This window comes from Saimiri boliviensis, chromosome 13 (genome assembly GCF_048565385.1).
Source record: "Saimiri boliviensis isolate mSaiBol1 chromosome 13, mSaiBol1.pri, whole genome shotgun sequence".
Taxonomy (NCBI): Eukaryota; Metazoa; Chordata; class Mammalia; order Primates; family Cebidae; genus Saimiri; species Saimiri boliviensis.
The window spans coordinates 70342804-70362263 of record NC_133461.1 but is presented as its reverse complement, the minus strand read 5'-3'; the positions used below and the strand labels follow the sequence as shown (position 1 = coordinate 70362263).

Genomic DNA, 19460 nt, shown 5'->3' with positions numbered 1-19460 from the left:
TGGGCAATATAATGAGACCCTATCTCTACAAAAAAGAGTAAACCCCCCATTACCTTTCTTTTGAAGGGGACTGCTTTCTTATAAACCTGCACACTCACGGGACCTGCCCTGCCCTGCTGGGACACCTTCACCATGCTGTTGCCCTGAGGCTTCAAAGGTATCAGGCACTGGCTGTGGCAGGTGCATCTACAGCACGGAGATGAGAGGTGGCCCTGGAGGTTCACAGGCACCTTTGTGGCATGGAACTCACCTGGGGCAGGTTGAGGTTGTAGGCATGCTGAGAGGCTGTGGGAGCAGGAACAGTATTCCCAGGAGCCTGCCTGCAGACTGAATCGAGTGGCCCTGCAGGGTGCCCTGGGGTGGCAGCAGCCTGATAGGGCCTGAGCCAGGAGAGCACTCTGCTGAGAGCAAGAGAGGCACCTCTTCCTGCAGGCAAGAAAGACCCAGGGACACTTGGGTCCTAGAGACCACCGCCTCATGGCCTGGTCATCTCAATGCAGCAGCTTGGTCCCTGGCTGCAGGCGAGAGTGGCCTGTGGTACCTCTGAAGCCCTCCCCTGAGGGTGTCAGGGCCTAGTGCGGGGGCCCACAAGTGCGGCAGACACTTGCTCTGGACTCTGGGCCAAACCCATAAATGGAACGAGACCTCCTTGTCTTTAAGTCACAGGAGGAGAACACTAGTAACTGAAAAGACAGTGTTGTACTCTCTTCAGTGCCACAAAGCCTCTCCAAACAGTGCCCAGGGGATCCTCAAAGTGAAAACTGCGGTCAACAGGTTCTTGGAAACGTGCGTGATGATTCCCAGACCCTGGAGCTCTGCACTGAGATGCCCTTTCCCTCCACGACCCCCTTCAAGCTCACGAGGGGGTGTGTGGCAACCCCCACACCTGTCCTCCCACACCCTTTCAGTCATTTTAAACAGGAGAATTCCACTAAACACCCACAGCCTGCCTTCACGTGGCAGGGCAGGGTGGTGGCTGTGGTGTGTGGAGCCCAGCATTTTTAGAAAGGAAAGATGCCTGGGGTTTGGGTTTTGTTTTTAGGGGTGGGAGAGGAGTGGGCTGGAAAGGGGAGGCTAAGAAGAGAATGAATTCTGGAAGAACTCTTAAAACAGAAAGTTTAGAAAAATAAAACCTGCAGAAATAGTAGCATTCTTAGAAATTTAATAGGATGCTCTGGGCTTCCCAGATGCCACGCACCTAACACATATTCTGAACACAGACCACTGCTCAGGTTTCCTTGGTCAACAGCAGCTAATGTCCACAGAAGAGTGACAAGGCAAGGCACGCAAGGAAAGAAGTTGAGGCCAAAGTCAACTGTGCACACCCCCTTCTACAGTGCTGTAGTTCATGATGCTGTCACAGATGAGTCAATGCAATGGAAATACCGGATACTTTTTAATACATCTAGCCTAAAACTTACAGGAAGGCATCCTAGCACCTTCTTTTATTATTGTACAGCAGTGACAGTGACGACAGTGATGATGGCATCTCTCTATTTTTATGGAAACATCTCCAGGAAATCCCAAGCTGCACAGTGGAGAATTACAGGAACAGAAGAAGTGGTGTGAAGTCTGTCGGTCTCTTCCCTGGTTCAATGAGGAGCTGAACTGAATCATACTAGAGGCATGAGTGTCTGCACTATTTTTAAAGAGCTCTGGGGAAGTGTGGTTGTCCCACCTTAGGCTCCTAATATAACACTCATTTCTATTTGTGGGATGGTTAACACCATCTTCCATTTGGTCTTTCCTCCACTAATACATTATCCTTCACTGAAGTTCTCTTTCTACATGTTTAATTATTTTTAAGCTCCAGATGTGCAATGTATGCCCTCAAAAACCCTATCATGGAGCAGGGGACAAGGTCTGGGCCCCTCATGTGTTTCTCTCTGTCCCCAGGCCAAGTAAACACCTTGGCAAGAATCCAGAAAGCATTCCACGTAGAACATTGCAATGTCGCAGAATCGGCCGCCCACTAGCCATGAAACCCCACTCTACCCGGCGTGGTCACTTCCCACCCTACCAACAGTAGCACCCTGCCTCACTCACGTACGTGCTGGTCTCTCCTGGAACACCAAGCCCAGGGCTGGGTTGGCCTGCTACACAGCCTCACCTCCAGGCAACCCCTTCCCCTGCACACCTTCCTGCCCCACTGCTGGGACACAGACGCCCAACCTCCCACATGTGGCTGGGCCTGCTTGGCTTCTGCACAGTGAACTTGTCGAATTTCCTTCCTGTCTCTGTCCTCCTCAGCAGAGACGGGCGTGGTGATGAGATGACAGCCTTAGGGGTGTCTTACTCTTTATTTATGGCTCTGTGACACTTTTAAAGTGCTGAATGTTCCTAAAGGCTGGTAAATTCTTTCCAAGTTCCTCCAGAGACCAGGCTGCGGTGGTGGCAGGAAGACGGGTGGGGGCAGGAGTTGGAATCTACTTAGACTATAATTGCCATGAGTTTGTGAACTGTTAGTATAAAAATACTCTTGGAGATTTTAATGGTTGAATGAAGATTCACACTCATTAAACACCATGGCTGAGGGGGAAAATTCAGCCTGTGTTACAAGAATGACTTCACAGCTTGAAGTTCAGAAGCAAAACAATAAGAGCTATCATTGTACTGATTACATTACGTATTTTGAATTTTATTTTCCTTGGAGGTGGGTTGGCTACTCTACTGGATAGTAGAAGAAGCAGAACAACAGAAAGAGAAAAAAGCCACCCCACAGAAATACCCAGGTTTTAGTGTCACCTTCTGGCTTTATCTTCTTTTAGAAGCTCTTTCCTAAGCCCTGATGATGGGTTCACTACCTCTGGGGACTCCCTGTGCAGCTCTGAACTCTGTTGCAGCACTTAGCTCTGTCTTGGTAGTATCTACTTTCTGGTCACCTTCCTCCCTAGAGTGAGCCCTAGGTCAACACCTTGCTCATGCGTAGTGTCTCAGCAGGTAGTGTGTGCCTGGCGCAAAGTTGCCATCCCCTATTTAGAAGCTGGTGGAGAAGACTCAAGAAGGAAGAGACCCCAATGGCCTGACCTCCTTCAACAGCATCTAGCACAGACACGTATTCTCCCAAATGCTTCCTGACGACTTCAGTGGTGCAGAAGTTTTGCTAAAAGTTTTCATATTTTGCAACAATTATTCAAAAATTACAACTCTTAAGAGGGTGTGATCTGTCACTGAGAAAAGAGCCTCCTGGTTGCTCTAAGCTGCCTATTTGTAACCAGGTATTTATGTACATCATTTGCATGATAATAAAATGAGGAAACCGTCCCTATGATCTGTAGGGGGAGAGATGAACGTGGAAGGCAGGTGTGGCCTGGGCACAGCTACCTGACGCCTGCCCAAGTCCAGGTGCCTTGGACGGCATGGGCAGGCGGCAGGAGCCAGTGATGACTGGACGGAGTAAGGAACCCCTGAATGCAGACTCCGCGAACCCGTCTGGGTGGAGTGGCATCTCCTCACTTCATGAAGGCCCAAGCATTCATCCACTACAATGACTTCTCACCACACATTTTAGAATCTAGAGTTTCATGATCTCTTCAGAAAGAAATTTACCTAAATATCTTCTGATCAAAGATGACTGACAGGATTTTCTAAAAAATCAGCAGAGGAATAAGAGCAATTATAAACCTTTTAAAAGTCTATCCCTCTGCCATGCTATAAATGGAAAAAAATACATACATAAGCCATAATTCTCCCTATAGGATTCATTTAAAATCCACCCTCACCTCCACCTCCACATTATTAATTTAGGAAAGTACATCAGAAAAAAAAATACAGCGGTACATGGAATGAGACCTTCTTCTCCACAGGGGAGTGCGCTTGCTTCTGAGCTCTCGTCCCACAGTCAGTCTGTCTGTCTCTCACTCTCCTGGGCTCTCTGTCTCCTGGAGTCACAGTTCTCCTTCCTAATAGCTCTTGTCACTACATGGATGAGCTAAGAAAGTGTCCGATGAACCAGCCACATCCTGAGAAATACCTTTTCTTTCAAATGCAGTTTTCAGCTCATCAGGATGAAGAAAAAGGACCTATCAATGAGTAACAGAATTTCCAGAGGAGGTCTCAGCCACATATATAGACATCTGAAAAAAACAAAACCCCAAAGCAACGAACTGTGTACTCATGTATAACACCTCCAACAGGAACAAACTAATTCCAGACTTGAAAGAAGATGAAAAAGCCTGACATGCACCTTCCTAAAGGGAGTCCCACCCTGAAATGTTCTGAGTTGACAGAACCCTCTTAGGTAGAAACAAACTTCTTGAGAAACAGCTTCTCCTCTTCTCAACTCTGTCCTCAGACCAAACTGCAAGAGGAACCACACAAACCCGAAAGAGCATGCATCATCCATAGCAGTTCTCAGGAAATGTACCTTTTTTAAAGAACAGGTCTTTGAACTGAGCCTCCTTCAGTGTGCTGTTGTTCAGGTGGTCACTGGACATAATCAGGTCCTCTGCAAGTGGGAGTCCAACCGTGACGCAGCCCCCTACGTTCAAAGCATCCCTTCAGCTTCCGGCAATCTCCTCTCCAGGCAGCTCAGAGCTGCAGTTATAGCCGGCGTGGGGTGTGGGAGAGTGTGTGAACGTGGCGGGGGGGAGGGGGGGTGTGTTTCTGTCTGCCTCGTTCACTCTCGTTCTACTGTATCAGTGGGGCCCACCCCAGGTGCTAGACTCAAACGCTGTGGCTCTGACCGCAGACTGTGGCTACCAATTATCAACTGCCATCAACAGAAACCAGGAACTCTGCGGCAGGAAGCCTGCCGTGTTACCGAGCAGAGAATAAGTCCGGGGTCTCCGATCCTGAGACCAGCTGGACACCCAGGGCAGTGCCGTTTACAGCAACGTCTATCAGTGAGCAGTCTGCACCTCTCGGGTTTGGCCTCACACCTGGACATGTCACACACACAGACAAGAACGCAGCTAGAGGGCTCATCTTGTCTCACTGCGTTCAATAATCTTTTCAACAGGCAAATATCAAACCATTCCAGACAGAAAAGAGGAAATCTGCAAATCTCACACAATACTCCCTCCCTTGATCTCTGCTGGAAGCTTTCAGTGTGGAAGGACCGCAGAGGACGCTTACCAAGGCAGGACACGCGACAGGCAGGACGCTCACGTTAGGCTGGCATGCTGCTCCCCTGCAGATCCGCTCCCGGCGTGTGCGCGCCCAGCTGGGAGTACCCACAGCGCCCCTCAGGCTGCGAGCCAGGCTGTCCTCTCCTGGTGCTCCCTCTCCACAGCCTCTAACTGACAGGAGCAGCTCGCAGCGGCTCTTGCAGCCAAGCTCTGCACTGGTAAGGGGCGAGGTCCTACCCACAGCAGGAAACACTGCCTGCTCCTCTCCCTCCGGCTCTCTCTTCCCTCTCGGCTCTCCCATTCCTTCCCTCTCCCTCTGCCTCACATCATTATTCCCCATGTATGGTAACACAAAAACACCACAGACTCTTTCAAAGTCAGGACGCTCGATGTTCCTACGCAGTTTTAGTTTATAAGGATCAGAAATTAGAGAGAAGAATCCCAGGCAATTCAAACACGAAAGCAGCGACATGTCTCAGGAGGGCGCTTTCTCTTGCTTCATTTTGTTCAAGCACAGTCTCTTTTCCCTAGGTCTAAACAGTTTGTTTCATCTGAGTGTAAAACATCTCCTGTGCATTTGGATGCCCCCAGGCTGTGTGAAGAAAATTCAGGGCAGGCTGCGATTCTGTCTGTCGCAGTTTTCAGAGAAAATCACGGGGTGGTTGCGGTGGAAAGGGCAGCCTGCCATGGTAACGCTGCAAATAACCTCCCTCTCAAGTACTGCCCGGCGCCCAGAATAGCCTTTGTTTTTCCTTATTTAGGGTAAATAGGAATGACATGTGGGCCATAACAATAGTTTTGGCTGTGGGAGGAGTTGTCAAAGCAAAACTAAACTCTGTTGGTTACTACCAGCCTTAGAAACCAGGACGGTTGACGTTAGCAGCCTGCCCGCTGTCAGCCCGGCACATCACCTGGGGCATGACAGCAAGGACTGCGCCCTGATGTCACTGCCGGGTCCTCCTGGTGGCTGGAAGACATCACTTTCTCATGTTCTCATTTTTGGGAGCAGGGGCAGAAAAGCAACAAAAGAACCACCCAGAAGAATCTCCAGAGGCTTCACGTGGATAAAAGGAAACCAGATAATTTCAGCAAGAAAAGTGACCATTGTATTAATATACAGCCGCTGGGGAAATCCAGACGGCCTGATTCTTCCTGAGCAATTTCCACATTAAAAATGGAACTTTCCTCCCTGTGTCAGACTTTCCCTGACTTCTTCTCAGAGTGACCCTGCCAGGTGAATGAAGAGGGAACTCCCTCAGGAAGAGGCAGCTTCAGAGAGTATTAGAAGCTGCTGCCACTTCAAGCCACCCCTCCCTGGCTGCCAGCCCCCCTAGTCCCTGGAGCCCTGCGGCTCCTTGCCACCTGGGCCGGCACTTCCTGGTCAGGCTCAGTCACATGGCAGGCTTGCTTTCAAGCCAGGGCCTCAGCCAGGAGTGCTGCAGGCCACTGTGCCTGTCTGTTTCTTAAAATTAGGGCTTTGGGAGCTGGGCAGGGTGGTTCAAGCCTGTAATCCCAGCATTTTGGGAGGCCAACCTGAGGTCAGGAGTTCAAAACCAGCGTGGCCAAAGTGGTGAAACCTTGTCACCACTAAAAACACAAAAATTAGCTGGGTGTAATGGCACATGCCTATAATCCCAGCTATTCAGGAGGCTGAGGCAGGAGAACCTGGGAGGTAGAGTTTGCAGTGAGCTGAGATCACACCACTGCACTCCAGCCGGGGTGGGAAGAGCAAAACTCTGTCTCAAAAAAAAAAAAAAAAAAAAATCAGGGCTTTGGTGAACTTCAAGATACTCGGAAAGTTCTTCTGTCCTTTGCCAATGGACATATTTGCATTTTGAAATGGTTACAAATTGCCTGCTTTGGGGTTTAACATTACATAAAATGAATACTTCATATATATTTTTTTAAATGTATGTTTTTTCATTTTAATGGACACAGGCTATTCCTCAGTGTCTCAATGTGTTTGGCTGACTTCCTTGTCACTGGGCATCTTGGCCATGGAAGCTGATCTTCTCCCTCCCTTCCTCCCTCCCTCCCTCCTTTCCTTCTTCCTTCTTCCTCCCTTCCTCCTTTCCTTCTCTCTTCCCTCCCTCCCCCCTCACTGTGTCAACCAGCCTGGAGTGCAATGGCGACATCTTGGATCACTGCAACCTCCGCCTCCCTGGTTCAAGTGATTCTCCTGCCTCAGCCTCATGAATAGCTGGGATTACAGGTGGGCGCCAACACACCCAATTAATTTTTGTAATGTTTGCATTTTCAGTAGAGATGGGGTTTCATCATGTTGGCCGGGCTGTTCGGGAACTCCTGACCTCAAGTGATCCACTGGCCTTTGCCTCCCAAAGTTCTGGAATTGCAGGGATAAGCCACCGGGCCCAGCCATGGAGCTGATCTTAATTAAGCTCTTTGCTCACTCAGTTTAATGTTCTCACAGTTCAACCCATTTAAAAATCACTTTCAAAACTTTTGACTTTAAGAATAAAAGTCAAGAATAAAACATTGGCCACATCTAACACACACACACATACACACACACACATGCTGAGCGCTCCTGTGAGTGTCTGGGGACACAGCTTAGAGGCTCTCGGGATTTGTGGCTTAACAGAGGCACAGGGCCTCTCCCAGTCCCGGCTGAGGGGCTATCTGGGTGGATGCACTAGGTAGTGCCCTTGAGTTTTATTCTTATTCCCTTTTAAGCACCACCTGAAGACGATGCTTGCTTCAGAAGGAAGTTCCAAGGTCAAGTTGTGACTCACGGTTCATCCCCTGATACACAGCTCACCCTAGCTGCATGGCAGCATGGGCATCACTGGGCTCTTTAGCTGAGAGCTGCCAAAATTTCTTTTCCCATCATTCAGAGAAAATGGCAGAAGGCGTGGGAGAGAGAAGCCTGTGGAACACACAAGCATGAAAGTGTAAAAACATTTGCATTCGGAACTCTCTCCTCCCGCATCATCTTTACATTGCAGCTTTCACATGAGTACTCTGATGGCTATCACTTCTAATGGGAGTTTTGTGCAGTCACCAGCACATCTCAGAGCTTAAGAGGCATCCACGTGTGCAGCAGAGACCTTGAAAATGGAGCAAGGCGGGGTCACCGAAGACACACACTTTCAGAAAAGTTTGTTGGTAGCAACGAGGACTTGAGACTGTAAGGATATCTTCAGGGTTTCCTCTATAAAGGTCTTCAGTTCTTTAATCCATCTGACAAATATTTACCCGAGTGTTTACAGTCCTTAGGAGGAAACGCACTGGACCTTCAATGGAGTCCTACAGATAAGTGTTTCTGTGTGGCTGAGCTCGTCGAAGGTTCCATCTCCAGGTAGTTGCTTTTTTAAGGAACCAAACAGGCTCTAAGGATCAGCTACCAGCTGAGACCTGCATGGGACAAGCTAAGGTGGGTGGAACCTCGCTGTTGTGAATGGCCAAAAAGAGGCAGCTGAGGGCAGGGATCTGACTGGAAATGATCAGTTGAGATTTCAGCTCTTATTCAGCCACTCCAAGTATGAGTAGCTCAGGGGCTACTCAGCTCATTAGCTTCAGAAAAAAGTTTCTGAGTGCTAAAGTGGGGCTCTGCTCTACCAGGATCTCTCTGTCATCTCTAAGCCCAGTTATAGCATCTTGCTCTGCCCGGGGCTGGCCCTGGCTCTCACCCCCAAGGCTTCTCAGCGCACCCCACTGCCTCCCCCTCCACAGCCTGCCCCACCACGGAAGCTTCATTCACAACAGAAATTCTCACAGATAAAGATCACTTGAAGAGTTAGAAATAATGATCGCCATTCTAACTGGCATGAGATGATATCTCATTGTGGTTTTGATTTGCATTTCTCTAACGACCAGTGATGATGAACTTTTTTTTTATATGTTTGTTGGCTGCACAAATGTCTTCTTTTGAGAAGTGTCTGTTCATATCCTTTGCCCACTTTTTGAAGGGATTGTTAGCTTTTTTTTTTTACATTGTTGGTGGGAGTGTAAATTAGTTCAACCATTGTGGAAGACAGTGTGGCAATCCCTCAAGGATCTAGAACCAGAAATACCATTTGACCCAGCAATCCCATTACTGTGTATATGCCCAAAGGATTAGAAATTATTCTACTATAAAGACACATGCACACATATGTTTACTGCAGCACTGTTCACAGTAGCAAAGACTTGGAGCCAACCGGAAAATGTCCGTCAATGATAGCCTGGGTAAGGAAATGTGGCACATATATACCATGGAATACTATGCAGCCACAAAAAGAATGAGCCCATGTCCTTTGCAGGAATGTGAACAAAGCTGGAAACCATCGTCCTTAGCAAACTAACACAGGAACAGAAAAGCAAATACCACATGTTCTCATTCAAAAGTGGGAGTTGAACAATGAGAACACATGGACACAGGGAGGGGAACATCACACACCTGGGCCTGTCGAGGGGTGGGGAGCAAAGGGAGGGAGGGCAATAGGACAAGTACCTAATACTTGCAGGGCTTAAAAGCTGGATGACAGGTTGATAGGTGCAGCAAACTACCATGGCACATGTATACCTATGTAACAAACCTGCACGTTCAGCACATTTATCCTAGAACTTTAAGTAAAATAAAATAAGAAAAAAAAAAGGATTAGAAATACCTTTTTAATAAATTTAGCACATTCATAAAGATTTACTGCTATGTACAAGGCACTTTCAAGTACTATATTATCTCTTATCTTCACGCCAACCCTGTGAGGCACATTTTTCATGTTACCACTTTATAGATGGAGAAACTGAGGCTCAGAGAGGGTGAGTCTTCTGTCCAAGAGCAAACTGCTAGTGAGAGGCTGGCGAGGAGTTGGAGCTGGGGCAATCTGACTCCGACACTCCCACCTAGCCACTTAACCATTGTTTTGCTCAGTGGCCAGCGAGCTCAGAATTACCCAACAGTCAGTCAACAAATAGCAGCCACTGAAACTAACCGAAGGATGCCAGTGGACTGATGATGACTTACACTGATTTTTTTTTTAGCCTGATTGCCCAATTTCTTTTGGGCACTAAGGGGATGAGTTAACGTGCAAATCCACGTAAAAGATTCTGCATCTCTACATGCTGCCACGAGGCTCTTGGAGCCATTTTATGTGTCTCGTCTGCCTGTTAATGCAGCTCTTGTTAAGAATCATGGCTCTGTCTGTTACAAATTCTCATTCTTTGAGGTTTATGACTATGCTATAAAATTTTGCTCTGAGATGAAATTTTCCACATAAAAATTAATCCCTGGTATTCGGCCTTCAGAAAACAAAACAGTACATTTTAAGTAATTTTGTTATGCTTAAAATCATGAATGAGGATTTTAAAAGAACACAAACTTTATGTTCCCACAGACCCAAAACATGGTAATAGTTTGATATTTGTGGACATTAGTCTATAGCATGGAATAATCTTCTAGTGTATCCTTGGGGTTTAGCAAAACACGGCACAGAGAGGGCTTTATGTAGAAACGCAAACACCCTGTGTGCACTCCCATCAGCCCTGTCGCTGGTAGGAATGTTCACAAATATGAAAGTGTGCGGCCTCAAGGAGCTAGCAAGCCAATAAGGTGGATTCCACATGTATTAAATAAATTAGTTCAGTTTAAACATCCTTAAAATAGCTTCCTAATATGCAAAAGAGTCTCTGAATTAGCAGATTTGAGTGTACCTTACACATTATCTATGCTACTAAGCAGGGGAAAAAAAGGAATTAAAGGAATTACTTATGATTCCACATTTATGGTGCTATAGATTTTCATAACGGCTAAGCTACCTCCTACTAAGAGGGTTTGTGCCTGAAATTGCAACTACCCTTCCAAGCCCCCAGAATAGAATGGAGGCAGTATGAAGTTTTTACAGAGGCCAGTTAGAACCAACTTTGGGTTCCAACCCTGCCACCTGTGTTAGGTTGAGCTGGGTGCATTTCCTCATCTAAAATGAGGCTGAGAATCCTTACTTCACAGGAGGATGAAATAGCACATCCAACCCTCGCTCCTCAGAGTGTGGTCCACAGACCAGCAGCAGCAGCATCCCCTAGGAGCTTAACAGAAATACGATCTTGAGCCCTGTCTAGACCTTGGAACCGAAGCCTGCATGTTAACCAGATGCCCAGCCGAGTGATGTTCACGCCGGCATTTCAGAGGCCCTGCTCTACTCCAGACTCCTCACCTGGATGAAATGAGCAAGCCGGGGGCTTGGAGAAATTGTGATGCATGCATACCACCATGAGGACACATGAGGGCTCTTATTTTTGCTAACTGTTATTCAACAATGATTTTAAATAACAGTACTCAACAGTCAACAAATGTAGCAGCCACTGCAACTAACCGAAGGATGCCAGTGGACTGATGATGACTTTGTCATCATCAAGCAACAGTACTCAACAAGCAACAATTTGTGTCCACATGTAGGTAGAGCAGTAACACTACCCTCCTGGGCTTCCTGCTGCCCTCTGCTCTGTGCTGATATATCATTATTGATCCACCCGCACTTTTCAGGAGAACTAGCAGGGGTTAACAGTGTCATCAGGGTCCCCAAGAATGGCGAAGCTAGCTGCCTTATGTTAAGAGAGGCTCTGGATTGGACACAGTGGCTCACACCTGTGACCCCAACACTTTGGGGGCCAAGATGGGAGGACTGCTTGAGACCAGGGGTTTGAGACCAGCCTGGGCAACGTAGTGAAACCACGTGTTAATTTTTTTTTTTTTAATTAGCCAGGTGTGGTGGCACACGCCTGTCATCCCAGTTACTCTGGAGGCTGAAGCAGGAGGATCGCTTGAGCCCAGGAGGTTGAGAATGCAGTGAGCTGTGATTGTGCCAATGCACCCCAGCCTGCACAGCAGAATGAGACCGTGTCTCATTGAAATAGAGGATCTGGTGTTGCGAAACTATTTCTAGAATATTTGGCATCCTTCATAAAAACTCAAGAAGTCTTTTAGGATTTCTGGACATCATGTGTTAACAGAACACTCTGATTCTGCACTCTGGAAACACTCAAGTGCCACGAGCAGACTGCTCGTAAAGACAGAATGATGAAGATGCCCAGCCTCCATCCCTATGAGCCTGGCCCTGCTCTCTCTACGTCCCTGCCTCGGCCTTCCTGTTCCTTGAGAGAGCCAGATGCCAGGAGGAGAGTCCTGGCCCTTGAGCATTCTGGAAGCAGCACCCACTCCTGCCACATGCGTCCTGCCTGCCCGGTGGCTGCTGGCATGCCCCCAAATCTTTCCTTATCAACAAGGCACGCCGACGGTGCCTTCAGAAAACAGCCACGACCTCTTCTGGGGAGTGTTGAAGGGCTGGGAAAAATCTGCATATTTCAGGTGAAACACGTTTTTCCTACAGAAACATACACGGAATATTTTACTGTTTAAAATGTTTGATGTGGTTACTCAGGAAAATATTTCATTTTGCTTTTCAAATATATTATAATTTTTACTTTCAGCCCCAAACTGGAAGGCTGAATAACCTTCGTAATTCATCTTATTTCTGGGTACAGCGTAGAAAATGAGGCTCAAGATGTTTATTAAGTCAGGAGTTAGATACTGCTATTCTAGTTCTCAGTTTTTTACCCCATAAAAATTGTAACTGCCCCTTGAGAGACTGAAACCCCAATTTCATTAGCTCCTTAATCCAGGCAGATGTCGCGCCTTCTTGCACATGCGCAGTATGTGGCACCCATAGGGCGCGTTCATGATGGTCCGTGTGGTTGCCAAGTGGCGGCAGCCTTGGGCCCCTATTCCTGCAGCTGTTAGGGCGGCGGGCCCGCAACCAGTCCTAAGGCACATACTGTGAACTCTGCAACTCCTCTCTGTCTTGCTTATAGACTCCAGAATGTGTCCAGGTAGCTCCAAGACCTTTAGCTTTGCACGAAGCATTCATTTCTTCAAAAGCTGAGATAAAATCAAGGCACATGCCAGGGTTTTAGTTTTTAGAGCATATACTAAGCCACATAGCAGAGAAATTACGTGCCAAAAATCCAAGCTAGTCCAAAGTCCACCTTGACATCAGATCTAAATAACTATACTCTGTTTTCGTCTTTGACATTTTAAGACTAGCATGACACACAGATGCTATGAAGACAAGGATTCAGTGCTCTCCAGTGCCGGAGTGTTTTTGAAAATTCCAGCCGGGGATTGATCCTCTTTGATGCCAGCTCCCGGAATGCATGCAGCAAATGTGGAGTGCTTACTATGTGCCCGCCACCCCATGTGCTGGAGGAAACAAAGAAAGCCAGGAACCACCCTTGTCCATGCGGTCCCTACTTCACATCTCTAGCAAGCGCTAGCAGGGTTGTGAGGCCTGTGCAACTTAGCGTGACCCCCAGCAGGGCACTCAACGTGGAGCGGGTCACGGCACCAGGGAAGGGGGTGCTGCAGGAGCACAGGAGAGGGGTGCCTCGCCTAATTACTTACAACAACAACTAACACTGAGATGCTGCTTACAGTGGGCCAGGCAGTGCTCCAGGGCTCTCTAACTCATTCTATTAGGCCGTTTAATACTTACAACTACCATGAGATGAATTCTAGTTATTATCCCAATCACACTGGTGAAAGAATGGAGGCACAGAAGCGTTAAGTAATTTGCCCAAAGTCACACAGCAAGTGGCGATGTCAGGGCCTGAGCTAGGAAGACTGGCTCCAGAGCCTGTTCCTCACCACTCCATCAGGCCAACTCTAAATGTGGCCAATCCGAGGACAACCCTTCAGAAGGGTCCTGATCCACAAATCCCATTTAAAAGGCTCAAGGAATGAATTTTTCTTCTTTTAGACCAGGGCTCTAGGAAGTTCTGGAAGTACATAGAGATGATTTAACTGGTCCTGGTATCAGGAAAGGACTTCTTTTTTCACACCTCAGGGAAGATGATCCTAGAAACAAACTATACTACCAGACAATTTTCCTTTATGTTTAACTAAACCTGTTTTCTGGAAATTTAAGGTTATTGTCTATCCTTTTCCTTATCTTGGGCCTTGAAAAAATGAAGTTTCTGCTTCTGTACTAGAGTATAAAAAGGTAATTAAAACACTTAAATATTTATGAAAATCAGAATTTTCTAGAATAAAACTCCTTCCACACTTTAAAAAAAAATTTTTTTTTTACTGTTTTTAATTTGTTATGTCCACAGCCCTTTCTTTTCTTTCTGATTGAAAGCATAGAGGGATGTCCTCCCATTAAATGACCTCTCCATTTAGGGATTCACTGGAACCTATTCCAGTGCTGAAAAACCATGATGTGCCCGAAGGGACTGCTCAGTTCAATATCTTACTTATTTGTGACTTGAAAAAGTACTAAAATAAAATTTTTTATTTGTTTTTTAATTTCTAGTTTTTCTTCTTTTTATTTTTTAAATAAAAAACTAGGCCGGCACAGTGGCTCATGCCTGTAATCCTAACACTTTGGGAGGCCGAGGTGGGAAGATCACTTGAGGTCAGAAGTTTGAGACCAGCCTGGTCAATATGGTGAAACCCAGTCTTTATTAAAAATACAAAAATTAGCCAGAAATTGCTTGATCCTGGGAGGTGGAGATTGCAGTGAGCCGAGAATGTGCCACAGTCTGTGTGACAGAGGAAGACTCAGTCTCAAAAAAAAAAAAATTAAATGTCATAGTTTAAGAATGATGATGTTTGATAAAATTCCCCCTGCCCTGCCACCAGTGATGGTTCCCAAAGCAACCAATATACTGGTTTGGGAAGTATGTGGATTTACAGTCAGATATCCTGGTTGAAATTCTAAACCTTACTAAACTGTCTGATATGAGTAAGTTCTTTTCTACTTTCAGTATCAGGTTCAGGGCCACATGTGTAGGTTTGATACAAGGTTATACTACATGCTGCTGAGATTTGTGCTTCTATTAATTTTGTCTCCCAGATAGTGAGCATAGTACTCAAAAGGAAGTTTTTCAGCCCTTTCTCACTTCTCTACCTCTTTCCTTTTGGAGTCCCCAGTTTCTATTGCTCCCATTTCTATGTCCGTAAGTACCCAGTGCTTAGCTTCCATGTATAAAGGAGAATGTATTTACATTTAGTTTTTCTGTTTCTGCATTAATTCACCTAGAATAATGACCTCCATCTGCATCCATGTTTCTGCAAAGGACATGATTTCATTCTTTTTCATGGCTGTGTAGTACTTCACAGTGCATATGTATCACATTTTCTTCATCCACTACTGATGGACATCTAGCTTGATTCTGTATCTTTGCTATTGTGCTACACTAAATATACAGGTCCAAGTGTCTTTTTGGTACACTGATTTATTTTCCTCTGGGCATATAGCCAGTAGTGGGATTGCTGGGTCGAATGGTAGTTCTATTTTAGTTCTTTGAGAAATCTCCAAACTGCTTTTTATAGTGGCTGAATTATTTTAAATTTTTACCAAGAGTGTATAAGTGTTCCCTTTTCTCTGCAGCCTCACCAACATGTTTTTTTTTTTTTTAATTTTGTCTTTTTAATAATAGACTTTCTGCTGTGAGGTGGTGTCTTGACGTGGTTTTGATTTGCATTTCTCTGATGGTTAGTGATGTTGAGCATTTTTTCCTAGGTTTGTTGGTCACTTGTAAGTCTTCTTTTGAGAAGTGTTTGTTTATGGCCTTTGCCCAGTTTTTACGGGGGTTATTTGCCTTAGTCTCATTGATTTGTTTACGTTCCTTATAGATTCTGAATAAATTATCATTGTTAAATGCATTATAATGTCAGATTTCTTTGTTTAAAATATTTCTACAAGGGTGATAAATGGAAACATGAAAACTATAGCTGTGAATGTGAGGCCCCTGGTTAACCAGAGATAATGGAGATGGATCGACTGGGCTTTATGATGACATCTTGCCACCATGAAATAGACAGAAGCCAAAGGGTTAGGAGAGCAGGTGCCCATCCTCCCCAAAGGCCTGACAGTGCCTTTTATGCAGATAAGGAGAAACGTCTTGTTTTGATTAAAAATGACCTTAATTAAGTCCATTATTTTCAACATAGTAAATGCCCACAGCAGGAAAGCAAATCCAGTAAAATAGAGTGTTAATAATAAAAATGTAGAGTCCTCACAGAAGAAATGCTATTCCGGCAGAAACACATCTAATCTTGGTCATACGAATAAAACTAATTTTTTAAAACATTATAAGCTTAGAAATGGTAACACTGCAAATATCTTTACAATTTTTTTTCCTGTCATATACCTTACAGAAGATTTTCCAAATCGGTCTATCACCATTAATCCTCTGAGAGGCAGAAATCCTGGCCAGTGTTGGCTGTAGGGTGGCAATTTGGTCACACATGCGCTTCTTGGTGATTTTTAGCTCAAACAGACAAAACAGCAAATGGCGAGCCTTGATCAGATTCCAGCTGAATGCCTTGGAAGTCTTAGGCTACAGATTCTGTATGCTGTCATTATGCCTGGAACATTTTGGTTTTAGTGCCTCTTGATGCGGTCAGATGCTGGTCAGGAGACCCAGGGCCTAGTGCCACCTCTCCTACTAGCCAAGAGTGACATCTTGAGTCACACAGCTGTGCAATCCTCACATGTCTCATTTCATTGCTGGGACCAAATCAATGTCTTGCACACTTCAGTCCAAGCCCTTCAAGTCCCACCATTAGAATTCTTAAGATACCTGCCCTCCACATGTTTTATTATTTAATATTGATTTTCAACTGGACTTTAATTAATTCATTTAAAAAAAGTTTAACCTCTAAGTAAAAATATTCATAAAATCACAGATATGATATGCTAGAGATTTTAAATAAAACATTTGAGGCAAGCATATTATTAAAAGTTATATAATAAAATTACAGGCATACTGGTATGTGCCTATAGTTTCAGCTACCTGGGAGGCTAAGGCAAGAGGATTGCTTCAGTTTCTCAGGAGTTTGAGACCAGACTGGTCAATATAGTGAGACCCTGTCTCTATCTTTAAAAAGATATTATAATAATAGCCAAAATAATCTTTAATGTTATGTATAGAATATAAAGAAAATTTTCTTACTCTTGCTCATTTAAAAGAAATGTTTGCTGTATAATTTGGTTTCAATCAATTAGTAAGAAAAATATGACTTATCCACATATATACTGTGTTTGAAATTTAAACACAGTTAAAACATATGAGTCTCACTTAAAGAATAGTGAGCTGAGAAGCTCTACAGACTCACTTGCCAGAAAAACAACCATAACTCATGAAATATTAATGTGTAAAAGAGTAACCATTTTGAGTCTCTGAAAATTGTCCAATGGAATTTCAGCAGATTAATAAATATCTTGTTTCAAGAAAATCTATTAAATCTCTTACTTCCACAGTGAGAGTCTATGGCACTTGAGCCAGAAACAGTGAGAGTCTGTGGCACTTGAGCCAGAAACAGTGAGAGTCTGTGGCACTTGAGCCACAACCCACTCCTTCCTTCTCCCTTCCCCAGTTCAGCACAGGGAAGCTCTACACTGAGTGGGTGTGGCAAAAAACAACATTTCCTCTCTCCCCACTTCCCAACAAAGCCTATGGCACCTCCAGCAAAAGGCAAGCATCATCACATTCCTGTTGCAGAGATTAAATTACAGGTGAATGCAGTCAAGAGGCCATAGGCTTCCTATGACCACGTGGCCTTCCTTGTTGTACCCCTTCCTCACTTCCACTCTTAAGGCAGAAAATCTATCCGAGGAATGGCAGGCTAATGATAGCATGGTCCCAACTGATCTCAGCCCAGTTCATTCACAGGGTAGAAATTCCATGTAAGGAGAGGCAAGCTAAAAAGATCAGAGGCTACTGCCTCTACCCAGTGTCCTGCCCATCCTGCCCATAAACTTCAGGAGGGCTCTCTCAGGCGAGTGAGTTCATGTCCCCAGTCAACTCACAAATTTTGCCCCAGCTGTATATAGGCAGTCCGTAAGAACAAAGAGTTGCAAAGCTCTGCTACCAAAAACTGACTTTATTTAGGACAACATATGAGGAAGCTCAAGTGTAAGAGTGCTTTCAAAAACAGTAAAAATTTTGGTAGTAAGCAATTGAGAGGAGGCTAGAAGCTTTATGAGAGTAACAAGCTTAACATTAGGTCAGCAATTTTACAAGAATTAGAGAAAGAGACAGTTAAGAAGAACCTTTCTGGGGTCAGAACAAACCTCAAAGGCTAGATTCAAAAACGACCCCTAAAAATGGGCCTGAATTTAGTTGGATCAGATGCCACAGCAATTTATGCCCCAGGCATAGAGGAAAACAATAAAGCAATCAGCCAGCAGTTAGTGGAAACTAACAGCTGGGTGTGACACAAACTAAGGCAGACAGCTTAACAGAAATATGAGGCAAAGAAACAAAGAGAGCTCTACTAAAGTCACTGCTATTCCAGGGTGACTGTACCAGATCCAAGGCTGTGTTCTCTGAGGAGTGACATCAGAGGCTTCACATTGCAAGGAAAACAGACTTTAATAAAATAGTCCAACAAAGTTACTAAATAAACAAGAAAACAATAAGAAGCTCTAGGGAGAAGGAGAAAATCATTATCCAGAGTTAATACAATATGCTAACAAAATGTCCAGTTTTTAGCAACAAAAAATGAGACAAGCAAAGGGAAGTGTGATGCATACACAGGAAATAAGGCAATAGAAACTACCTGTGAGAGGGCCTACATATCCAGCTTAAACAAGACTTCACAATAGCCATTACAAATTTGTTCAAAGAACTAAAGGGAACAATGATTAAAGAAGCAAAGCAAGGTATAATGGCAATGTTGCATCAAATAGAGAATATCAATAAAGAAACAGAATTATCAATGAAAGAAACAAATGGAATGCCTGGTATTGAAAATACAATAACCAAAAGAAAAAAAATTCACTAGAGCCTAACAGTAGATCTAAACTGGCATAAGAGAGATTATAGATTGATATAGACTGTGCATTCTGATTAACATAAAAACGATTGAAGAGAAACAAGTAGAGCCTCAGGGGGGAAAAAAAAAACAACACAAGACATCATTAATCAAAACATACACATTATAGAAGTATCACAGGAAAGAAGAGAGAGAGAAATAAGTAGAAACAAAAATCCAAAGAATAATGGCTGAAAATGTGCTAAAGTTATTGAAAAAGTTACTCTATACACTCATGATTTACAACAAACTCCAAGTAGGATAAATTCAAAGAGATCAACAAACAGACTCATCATGGTAAAATGCTGAAAGCCAAAGCAAGAAAAATAGTAACAGACAAATGACTCATCATTTACAAGGGAACCCTATTAAGATTAACAACTAAGCTCTCATCAGAAACAAAGAAAGCCAGAAGACAATTGGATGACATCTTCAATATGCCAAAATTTATTTAAAAATACTGCCAACCGGGAATTTTATATCCAGCCAAACTAGCTCTCAAAAGTTAAGACAAAATAAAGACATTCCTAGATAAACCAAAACTGAAAGACCATTGCTAGTAGACTCACTTAATA

General features: G+C 44.6%; 1 protein-coding gene across 17 annotated transcripts in view; it reads right to left on the bottom strand.

Moving 5' to 3' along the window:
* Window positions 1–19460, bottom strand: part of LDLRAD4 (low density lipoprotein receptor class A domain containing 4) — a 418190-nt gene that overhangs the window by 34966 nt on the left and 363764 nt on the right. Inside the window, exons 1-2 of one of the 17 annotated variants that reach the window (XM_010335605.3) lie at window positions 5077–7063; window positions 4367–4480 (exon numbers count right to left, since the gene is read on the bottom strand). The exons of 14 other annotated variants lie outside the window; for them this stretch is intronic. In XM_010335605.3, coding sequence (XP_010333907.1) covers window positions 4367–4436 — 70 coding nt within the window. In that variant the 5' untranslated portion in view covers window positions 4437–4480; window positions 5077–7063. 2 more of the 17 variants (XM_003924876.4, XM_010335607.3) reach the window with 2 other exon arrangements.